We start from the raw sequence: 12234 nt of genomic DNA, 5'->3' as shown, positions 1-12234 counted from the left end.
ACAAACATCAGTCCAGCAAAAGCATTCCACATCCAGTGTAGATCAGAGTCTGGATACACCCCTTTTTGTATCCCTTTGTCTATGGAAGCAATTCATGGCATAACAGTGTACGAAATGTACTCATTTTGATATCACAAAATGCATCAGCTGTCATCCTCGCTCCCAATAACATGAAAATATAATTCTCTATGCTTCACAGGATATATGGGTTCTATGATGAATGCAAGCGGCGCTATAACATCAAGCTATGGAAAACCTTCACAGACTGTTTCAACTGCCTGCCAATTGGTAAGTTTATACAGGGCTACACACTAACTCATTTTTTCTACTGGTCCAACCTGTCTGTTGGACCAGTAGGTACCCAGTTTTTCCATGTTTTACTGGTCCATTCCCGAAAAAGTTTCTGGTCCGACAGTGATTTTTACTAGTTAGGGACCATCAGACCAGTGCCAGTATGCAGCATTGGTTTATAGCACATCCGAACAACCACTTGTGACAATTTTGCAGTCATAGGGATTTTAATCTAAAGATCTCATGTCCAATTTGTATCACACTGATCCACTTTGAATCACTCCTGAGAGTTGGCAATGTACAGTTTTATGCAATTGAATAACAGCATGCATCACATGCTTTATTAACTTTGTCATGTTAAACTGCATCACACTGAGAACACATTGCTATGATTTGAGACAGAGTCAGAAATAATTTTAATAATCATTCAGGCACAACATTTGCAGTCAGTTGGAATTCTTTTTGTTTTGATTTGTTTTCTGGCTAAGTGACCAATCTACACGATGTTAACACGTTGAGGACGGTTTGATTTGCAATATACAGAGGATGTTCACGTGTAGTCTGTGAGAGGAGTTGATTGTGCATGCTCATCTCCTATCCATTTGTCATTCAGTGACCCTCAATACTTTGGCAATCATTCTTTAGAGTGGTTCTCCTAATTATGATATATAATTAATATGATGCTGATAAATCTTTCATTGACACTTGAGAAATAATGCATCACATGAATGCATGCATGCTGATTGTATCCCCCAGATCAGATGACGGAGAGTCCACAAGATACTTTGGATTCAACAATTCTCACATGAACATGAATTCATCATGCAGAAAAGAATGCAGTCCTGAATTCTTTGATGTCATGGTAGAATCTATGTACAGTAATCCCTAGATTGGTGGCCTACAACAATGAGTGATGTCATTACATTACAATGATATAAAGAAAATATCAAGAGAATTCCATAGAATTTCTCTTTTTTTTTTAATTAAAAGTGCATATTTCCTTGATTAGTTATTGTCATGTATTGGGAAATAGTATTCCCTCTGTCTTCTGAAGGAGATGTATCTAAAGTGCTCTTTCATTATGCTAGAAAAACCAAATGTGTGGAATTTTCTTACATAACCTGCTTTCTTTTTGTTTATTGTTTGTTATTTTGCACCTGATTGTTTTACTGCTACTGTACCTGGCATCATGGATTGTTGTAGTCTACATGATACACTGATTACAGCACATAAGTTTAAACCTGAAAAAAAAAAATGATTTTCTCAACTTCCTCTAACTTCACTGATGCATCATAGTTTTCTGCATTCATGGAATTAATATGAATTATTCAGGGTTGTGGTAAATTACTCTTTGAAGTGTAATGAATGTATGATTAAGTGATACCTTGGCTTGGTGACTGTGAAAAAGTAAGGCAACTAGTATCATGCCCCAGATAAATACCTAAGTTGAAACAGTTTTATTAAATGCAGGATGCAGTTTTCTTGTTCTTTTCCAAATGGCCTAAAGCAGGGTAAGATTTGCGACTCTGGTGACATTTTGCTGAGCAAATCCTCTTCCTCCAAGACTCCCACACCACTTAACATACCTTCAATGTGACAGTCAGTTCTATGGCTTGTCTCCATATCCCAGTGAGTGTGCACTCAGTTTCCTTCTCTACTCCACTATCATTATAGCCTCCCTCATTCCTCCCACTCAATTTTCTTCCCATCCACACACGATTTAGCCAAACAGTGAAGCTCACTTTAAAGGCCTCTCTTTGGCAGAAAATTGTCATGAGGTGAACCAGCTGCCTCCATCTAGATACACAGTTTATTACAACACAGTAAAATGCTCTTTCTATGCTAGCTCAAGGTGCATTGTGGATACCATGGCCAGATTTGGTATCCATTTTATTTTTTTGTAAGCCTTTGAGCTGCATGACACTAGCAGTAAATAGTGATGGAGAGAAATAAAGATTGACCTAATAGCCAGCAAGGGGAAATTCCTGAAATAGAGTCATAAGGCAAGGAAGGAAATCCCAGTGAGTGACTGATGGCTTTGAGCTGGCAAGCAGTGAAGACAGTATCTGCCATGTGAGATGAGTAAAGAGGATGCAGACGAATGTTTGAAGTGTGTGAAATGTAATTACTTTCTCACCACTAGGTAATGAGCTAGTGAGTATCATCACACGGTTACTACAAGGCAAAGTTGTTGCAATTTGACAAGAGAAATCGCATGGAGTAGAAGCTGTAGAATGTATATTGATGGAATAAATCATTCAAGGTAAAGGTATTAAATCCTCACCAAATTCAACATTCCTTTACCACATACTGGTGTGATCTATTAGGAACTTTATAGGCATCTGTGCATTCCTGGTATTATATGTGTTAACTCCTATTGCAATGCAATCCCTTACATGTACAGTTGTACCTCTATGCTTTCTTTATGTTACAATCATAAAATCTAGATATCGTGATTCAACATATTGTAAATATGGTTACAGCTCATTATTCCGAAGGTTCTTTAGTCCGAAGGTTCGTTATTCCAAAGGTTCCTTATTCCGAAGATTCGTTATTCTGAAGGTTCGTTAATCCGATAATGTGATGAGGTTTGCTATTCCGAAGGTTTATCAATCCAATAATGAAATAAGGTTCGTTATTCCGAAGGTTCGTTGATCTGAAAATGAAACAAAGCTTGTTATTCCGAAGGTTTGTTACGGACCCTATATCATTTTCGGATTAACGAACCTTTGGAATAACGAACCCTTTTTCATTTTCAGATAAACGAGCCTTCGGAATAACGAACCCTTTTTTATTTTCGGATAAACAAGCCTTCGGAATAGCGAACCCTATTTCATTTTCGGATTAACGAACTTTCCGAATAACGCCACAAATGTTCGGATTAATGAACCCTATTTCATTTTCGGATTAACAAACCTCTAGGTATAGGGAATTTGTGTGTTTCGGATTAACAAACCTTCGGAATAACGAACCTTCGGAATACCGAACAGCACCCGTAAATATACTGATTGCCACACAGAAGCTTTAAATTCACGTGTAAGGCTTGACATGAACTTTTTTTCTTTTTTGGCCACCCAAACCATTGGATTGGTGGGGGGGTTTTCTTGGTGCCCTCCCCCTCCCACAAAAAAAAAAGAAGAAAAAAGAGTGAAAAAGGTTAGGAAGTAGAAGTAAGGAATAAAAATTTCAATGATTTTGATAAAACATTGAAATTATGAAAAAGTTATTTTTACATGTATGTGAAAAATTGGCAGGTACTTTGTATGCTTAAAAGGGCATTGTACCGGTTTTTTATTCTTTTATATGTTGTTCTTTTAATTCTAAAAGACCCAGCGGTGCAAACAGAATCAAAATTTCATAACAATTTAGTCCGTAATTTCATGTTGAAAATGGAAATTTTTGGGCGAGAATTATGCTAATGAGCTGAAGAGCCCGGATGTTGTGATGTCACAGGTGCCAAATGTTTCACTGATTACAGGCCCTTGCATACGCGTGGGCAAGTCCAAGATAAGGTCCCCTCAGAAGGCAAAATTTCATCTTTGCTCAATATTGACAAGTTTGGTATCATTTTGAAGCTTATGAGTTGAAGTTTTGATTTCCGTAGAGGAAAAAATGATATTATGTAAATTTATGCAAATTTCAAGGGCTTCATTTGCATAAATGTGAAACACAGCGTTACGTATGGGACATTTATAAAAATTCATATTAATTCAAAGGAAAGCAAATGATATTTGATTAATATGTGGACATAAGAACTTCATCACATAGTTTAACTTTGTATGAAAATTTAGGGATTATGCAAATGATTATGCAAATTAGCTCGTGTCCTATCATGAGATGTCCCATACGTAACAAAATGAGGTCATTTTTTTAGGTTTTTTCTGAAATTGCTAAGGTTATTTTAATGCCCTTTTGGAAAGTTCTAATTTATTGTTTAGAGAAATTAAATACCAGAGAAAAAAGAAAAAAAAGCAAAAGAAATATTTTTTATTAGGCATTGAAATAATGTTACGTATGGGACAAATGCGTTACGTATGGGACATCCTCATACATATTGCATGTGAATGCATGTAGCTAGCTGGGAAGGTCTCTCAGTACACAAATGGTCAATCATCCTGAAGAAAGCATCCCAACATTGTAGCTACTTTTTGAGTTACAGACACTTGAAACAATACATGAACTTGACTGAACAATTTTTAGAAAGGGGGAGGGGAAAATGGCAAAATACACGATGAAAAATCAGTATTAAAGGGATGGTATAGTTTTTTGTAGAAATGGGGATTCAGTTTTCAACATTTAAAGAGATGATTGGAAACCAATTATATGAATTACTTAAGAGCATAAAATCCTAACACTAGAGGAATTCAAAGTTTATGTGATGGAGACCCAATTTGAAACGGTTGTGATATATATAGAAAAAAATAAAAAGTAAAATTATTTTTTTTATTGCAAGTGATACACAAATTGTCCTTATTCAGTTTTCAGTAGTAGCCACAACAAAATTCATGGGTATACATACTGAGGTGTGACTCGAATCAATGACCTGACTGCTAGACAGATCTACTCGATCACTGGGGTTCCACGCAGCAGGTATTGCTTATTTATTAAACTTAATATTTCTTGTGTCAAGTTGTTTTTGAATGAAACTAAATGGCAAACTGCCCTTCATCAATGGAAGTAAACACTTTAAACTATTCAATTTTTCAGGAGTAACTCTCCTGATAAAAACAGGGTATACATACTCAGGTTGGTCATAAAAAATATAAAATATGATTGAATGTGATTATGATGGTAAATATCTGGGGAATATTGTTCCCTTGTCAATCTGGATCAGTATTTGAGTATTTTCAACTGATTCCACCTCAATAATTATGCAAAAATTTGTTTATGGGTATTTTGCAAAATTATTTTGCAAAATACCCATAAACATGGTTCTCCACACACTAAACGAATGGGGGACAGAGGACATGCATACCCAGGTTGGTCATAAAAATATAAAAATATGATTGAATATGATTATGATGGTGAATATTTGGGGAATATTGTTTCCTTGACAATCTGGATCAGTATTTGAGTAGTTTCAACTGATTTTACTTTAATAATTATGCAAAATACCCATAAACATGGTTCTTCACACACTAAATGAATGGGGGACAAACTGTCCCATACGTAACTGTCCCATACGTAACACGTCATGTCTGTCTTTAATTAGAACCTGTAATTAGAGCTTTTTGCCTAATGACATGAAACTTACCTGTGATAATCTTGAGTGTTGTGACTTTCGTCACAGTGAGTTACAAGTCGTAGAATGATATACTTTCAGAGAGTTTTGAGGTTGAAAAAAATGTTCAAAAAAACAAAATTTTTCTGGTCCCATACGTAACGGCACATATTTTCTCCTCTAGAATATAATTGTCAAGGTCATTTTTCTCCATTTTTTACATGATTATACTTCTCCTAGATATCAGTCACCATAAAAAAGTTCAATATGATCAAAGGCCATTAACACTATTTTTCAGGTCATAAAAGTCTCTGAATGTCCCATACGTAACGTGCGCATTATCTTGGACTTGCCCGCGTGCGTTAAATCGTGCCGAGTAGCAGACGACGCTTAGGCCCAATTTAGCTAGCAGGCGGCACATGTGTACTGTCCTATCCATGCAGCTGTCTCAAATTTCGCTGAACCAAATCGCACCAAAATTACAGGATATACTTCTAAGCATATTTCAAAATACCGTATTATATTTGAACGAAATCGGTAATCGAGAAGTATCAATATTGACGCCGAATTTCAAGTTGTCACTAAAAAAAAACCTCACTCTTCGCGAGAGATCTTGGTAAACGCGATATGCACAATCTAGAACTGAAGTTAGCCGACTAGTGCTGTGCGAACGGGGAATTTATGCGGGAACTAAATTTAAAAATGTCATGATTTTAGCGATTTGTGTGATTTACAAACTTTATTTTTCATTCAACTTCGCTCAAATAATTTATAAATTGATTTTTTGCTCCCGATTACTTGAAAGATTTGTCTCATGATATTAGATGGCTAACTTCAGTCTGTGCGTGCGCAGGCAAGTAGGGCTACTACGCCGCGATCACTCTTGTTTAGTCGTACAGAGCAGATGTTTTTAGCGACGACAGGAAAGTCGACAACTTCACTTACGCTTCTCAACTTGCAATTTGGTTCCAATTAGCGTGAGCAAGTGGACATGAGTCATAAAATACTTCTTGTGATTTTGTTGCAATTTGGTTGGGTGAATTTTGAGATATCTACATGGAAACGGAAGTACTAGCACTATGCCTACACCAGCGCTTGGATCGCGAAGCGGTGGCACTGTTTGTATCTACGTGGTCGGGCCACTCTTCCGAGGTATGGGTCCTACTAAAACTAGATCTAATAGTCCTTGGTGTTAATACGACCACCGTGAGATTTATCTCGACCACAAAAACATTGAAAATCCATAAAGCAGATACCTTACCTGCAAAATTCAGCACAGAAACAACAGGGCCTGCAGCACAAGGGCCTCTAGCGGCAACGCTAGACCTTGGAATCTGGACTTTCGTCTGGACTTTCTTCAAGTTCTGGCAGCAGGGTTATGTATTGCATACGAAACGTTTACGCTGTGCCTATTATTAGCGCTGTGCACGTACAGCTGTCGACGGAGCGGCGAGTAGAATCTTCTCGGTCCTTGACTGCTCACTAGTCCTAGTCCTAGTTCTAGTCTAGAGTCTATATGTACTGAGTGCCGTTTTCTTCTAACTAGGCGTAAACCGTGATTGCCGTTGACTATTTTTTGGATTTAGATTTTAAGAATCACTCAGTCCTCATCTTCGTTAGATAGTTTGAACTGTGATGTCGAGCCATTATTTATCGCTCATCATCAATGCATAGTTAGTGCAACGTTACTTACACACAGTTTTATATGGGCAGAATGTTCGGACAACGATGCCAATTTCATTTTGCATATCTGGAATATTCCCCAAAAATTTGATCTAAATAAAAAGCTTTAGAAGAGATTCCTTTTAAAAATTAATAAATATTGTTTAACATGTTTATTTCAGCTCCATATTGCAATTTTACTAAATAACAGTTTTTGCAGTACTTCGTGTGAGATTTCATCAGTAAATCGACATGTGTAGAACCTTTCTAGTTCGTTTTGCTAAAGTCGGAGGTTGGCACCTGTGACGTATGCCAAATTGTGTGGATCGTTCCTTGGCTTGCTCGTTTTCATTTTTTTCAAAAAATCATTACAGGCTTATCCTGGGTTTTAGAATCCTCTCTTTCCAGTTGTAGGCATCAAAACATGTAGATTAGAATTATCAGACAAGTAGAAAATGTCAGTACAGGTTTCTTTAAAGGGGCTTCAAATGTCACATTATAGGTCTACTGTAGCTAAGTCTAACATCAGATGTTTAATATTGAATGGAGGCATGAACATGAATCCATGACACCACATATTCATGAAATTATCATATTTAAGATACATGTGTAGGATTGACTATAAACTTTTATTGTTTGATAGATAAGATTTAGAGGAAAGATAGAAAAAAAAGAGCTTGTAAAGCAGACTGAGATCGGCCCTAAAGATTATTTTGCAACACTATTCGCTGCGGCTGCTGGAATGCATGCAGTTATGATGCACTGAGCCATGAGTTATAAATTCTACTCCCCCTCCCTGGATGAGGAAAACACAAAATCTACGTACACACTTACCAAATTTTGATGGCCTGTGATTCTCCCATCTTCCTGATGAGAAGAGTACATATTCAAGCTCATACACTCACAAATAACCCACATGTATGTAGACATATCTGATGGCCCCAGGCCACTGCTAATACATGTACCAATTTTTGATTTATGGGTAAGATTTCAAACTATTAGAATAAAGGATAAACCTTAAAAATCATCTCCAAGCTGCACACTGTCTTGATATACCTTGAGGCCAGTGCTGGAGACCAAAGACTGCAGAAAACCTGATTATGGCTATTGTAATAGACATATGTGACCCGCTACAACAAAATGATCCTAAAGTCGGGCGAGGTCGATTATTTGAAAATTGCATGATATAATCCCCTAATCATTGTGCTTTAAATTGATATATAACACATTTTATAAAAATAATCGGCTGCGGAGATATCAATGTTTAAAAATGAGCATGTCGAGACGTCTAGAAAATCACTGTTTCGAGAAAAGCGTCCTAAAAGTCTTCCTTTTGACGCAATCGCGATCAAGGGACACGCAAGTCATTTTTCACCTCTGGACAATAGACGGTATTAGCCCTAGCAACCCCCGAAGAGTTCATTCAAGCACATCAGCGTCGGCAGTCTCCTCACCAACCAATCAGTGACCAGGATGTGAGAAGCATAGCGCACCCCGCCCGCACGCACCAGTCGACTGGGCAGTGTGCGAGCTTCACGCTTCGGTTAGCAGCAAGCAGCAAACTGACCAATGAGATCACCCTGGTCGTTGTTAGGGGCGGAGCCTATCTGTGGTGCTCAATCCAAATTTTCGAACCAGTTTCTGCTTCGTTGAAACGCCAAAAAACATGGCTCAGAAAAACACTATTTTTTAATCTTTCCTTTGATCATTTTGCTTCAAAATTTCGACAGATGATAGAAGACATGTTAGACTCCAATAGTATATCAAAATCAGAAAATCGTAAGTTTTGACCAATTTCAATGCTCTGACTTCAAACTCGATTTTCACGGCTTCGACCGTGCGCGACTTTAGGACCTTTTTGTTGTAGCGGGTCACATATTCACAACCATTCAGCAGAGAGGAATAGCTCCGGAGAACATGGAGATACTGGACAACATGTGCCTTTGTAGATTGCTATCTAATGACTTTTGCGGACTACTCTTATCAGTAGTAAATGTTTCATTGAGCTGGAAGTGACTTGACACACGAGAAGCCTTTAATGTGTAATGTCTATTTTCAGAAGTTAGTACATTGATAGATAATAATATGCTTATTTTAACCAAATCATCAATTCCACCGTATTTTCAGCTCTAGTGTTTACAATTGCTTTATGTATTAAGTGTCTGGACCTCACACACTTTGACTGGATATAAAGCACTTTCATGTACTAATTGTATCGCTGAGTTACTATAGCAGAAATTTATTGAGATATTATGTTTATTGCTCAGCTGTCTATAAAAAATGATTAAAAAATTAATATTTAATATTTTGAAGAAGCTGAATGAATCATACATAATCTAACAGTTATCTTATGGTACATGTATGACTGTTATAGTTGTATTTGTTTTTATAATTGTTCATATGATAAATAAGCATTTTTCACAATTTTGTCTGGGATTTCATCCTTAAAGAGGTCTTTTGTGAGGTTTATTGCAAGAAGAATAACACAAGTCAATAGAAATAGTTCAGAAAGGAGATGAGGAAACCTTGACAGACAAGATTCATGAATGCTGGATAAAAGCAACTTTTACAAGTGGAGGAAAGGGCATGGAAGAGAGGGAATCAAATACAGCTTAGTGCTGTCAAATTTAGCACTCAAGTACAACCAAGGGTCATTCAAAGCAATGGCAGCCCTACTGCGTGCTTTATGCAGATAGCTCTCTTCTAGCCTGCCTGCAGGTCAGTGCACTCTTGAGGAGGAAGTTAACAGCAGCTTGCAGTCGCAGTTATTGATATTTCAGTCATTTCAAATACTCGGCCATTTGTGCATGCTAGTGGTACACTGTAGATGGGATTTGTTATGTCCTTGAGTTTTCTCCTTTGAATACAATTATAATAACTACATTATAATTTTTTTTTTTTTTTTGCTGTCTGTAAAGTATTATTGGGTAACTGTATCAATAGATTACACTGATAGTTAAGTGAACCTTTGATGGAGATATACACTGTATCAGCCAGACAAATCATACATGCATTTTACACATGGAATGTACATAGGATCCAACTTTCTTATCATGTTGATGAAATAAGTTTCTTACATTTGTGCATAGTGATTCTTGTTCAAGTTCATATTAGCCCTTTACGAGTGCAGGCGCTAAGCTTAACTTGCCTAGCTTTTTCAACAGCATTCAGGAAGCCATGTATACAGACTTGAGCCAGTCATAAATGTTGTATGTAACAAGCTTGTATATCATACTACCAAAAAAAAAAAAAGAAATATATATATATATATATATTTGTGTGCTTCTATTTTTGCACTAGTTTCCTGTTGCACAAAATGCATCAAAATTTCTACAACGCAAAAATATCCACTTTTGCAGCATCCCAATTACGTGGTGGCAAATGCCCTTTAAGCAACCATGCTAGGCCAATTCTAGAGGATTCTCTCTTGTTTGTAATTTCTGTGATGAGGTAATATTCTAACATTTCAATGTTTTCGAGAAATTTTAGTGTGCATTCATTTTCACATAACCATACAGCAGATATTCAACAATTATTGTGTTAAACCAAATTTTGTTAAAAAAGTAATTTCTTGTCAGATTTTTGGAGAGAGGTGATACTGGAGATCCTTTAACTATTTGATATCTATTCTCCAGATGTGAAGCCACTACACATATGTGTAGGTAAAAGTTAGGTAAAAGTTTCATATTTGCTGTTACTTTTGACACTTTTGACACTTTTTACACATTCAGAATAACTTTACAATGCTGCTGTCTGCGTTGTACGTATTGTACTGACAGCTGCACTATCGTGTACATGTAATAAATCATGGTAGCAGGTATCATACTATGACTAACTGCCCAGTACAGCACAGAGCTTCTGTTGAAACAACAGTCATTCTGTAATGTGTGAAAGAGTTTTAAAGTGTCTTCTACCAGACATTGCAGACTCAGATGCAAGTGTGATAGGTTTGGAAATATTCAGGGTGAGTTTGGACATGTTTGAAAATCACTCATGAGGCCCTGCGTCCTAGCGCAGTAGCGGGCATGAGTATCATATCCATTGTAACCAAGCCAGGCTCATAATATGCATACAATGTACACAAGTGTGTGGAGACAACGTGTCCATTCACGACGCACTGAGTACGTGCTGATGTTCTCTTACAGCATGTCTCGTCCATGCCCACAAACATTACATACCATGGCTGGTTTGTAGATCATTCTTGCCTAGCACAATAGTGCATGCACACGATCAGAATGCATGCATGACATCACAATCATTAGGTGAATTTCCAGTGTTTTTTACAGCTGCCCAAAAGCAGTAAATAGGAATAAAGTTGATGGCAACTCAAAAAGAATGCGGGCAGGGACATGAAACACAATTTTTTTAAAATATTTTCATTGGCATTTTGAAGAATAGTAAATAGTAAAAAAAAAAAAAGAGAGAGATGCAGAGCCAAAATCAAATATGCATGGGGGCAACAAGCTACTTTTTTTTTTGTATAAACCTTATTTTAGTTAATGATCATATTTGCTTTAATGTACTGAAGCCGTTGAGGGAAATTGAAGCATTGATCCCTAAGTGTCAATATTAAGGGCTTTAATAGAATGGGAGCTAAGCACAAGATTAACTACTCTAGAAGTGATTTTGTTTTTGTCTTTCATGTGTAATATGACATGTGATACCAACATATTTTGAGGATGTCTGTTTTTCGTCCACCTATGCTTCAGTATTTGTTATTAACCCATTCAAACGTTAACAGGAACGAGACAAGTACCCCGTATATTCAAAATCACAAAGTTGCATGTTCTTAAATAAACCACAAGACATCAATTACATCCATTTTTGGACAAATCAAAGTCTTGACTTATATTTCTCTTTCTGTACAATGCTTTTACCCCGTTGAGGACGAGTCCCGAGTATACTCGGGCAAGTGTCAATGGGAAATGCGTGTTGTAGCAAAATCAGCCCATCCTCAACAGGTTAATTAGATTTTGATCAACAGACCTGCCAAATCAAGCTTTTAGAAAAAGTCAGAAATGTGTATAGATATTCTTAGTGGGATACCATTTCTACAAAAT

The 12234-nt window shown here is 36.9% G+C and overlaps 1 protein-coding gene across 1 annotated transcript in view; it reads left to right on the top strand.

Moving 5' to 3' along the window:
• LOC139744998 (uncharacterized) overlaps positions 1–12234 on the top strand; it is a 59939-nt gene that overhangs the window by 25528 nt on the left and 22177 nt on the right. Inside the window, exon 4 of the mRNA XM_071655403.1 lies at positions 200–288. Within this exon, the coding sequence (XP_071511504.1) occupies positions 200–288 (89 nt within the window). The remainder of the gene's footprint in view (positions 1–199; positions 289–12234) is intronic.

This window comes from Diadema antillarum, unplaced genomic scaffold (genome assembly GCF_040938485.1).
Source record: "Diadema antillarum isolate AM-2024a unplaced genomic scaffold, OU_Dant_1.0 seq00001227_RagTag, whole genome shotgun sequence".
Classification (NCBI taxonomy): domain Eukaryota; kingdom Metazoa; phylum Echinodermata; class Echinoidea; order Diadematoida; family Diadematidae; genus Diadema; species Diadema antillarum.
This window is presented reverse-complemented; position numbering and strand designations above follow the sequence as displayed.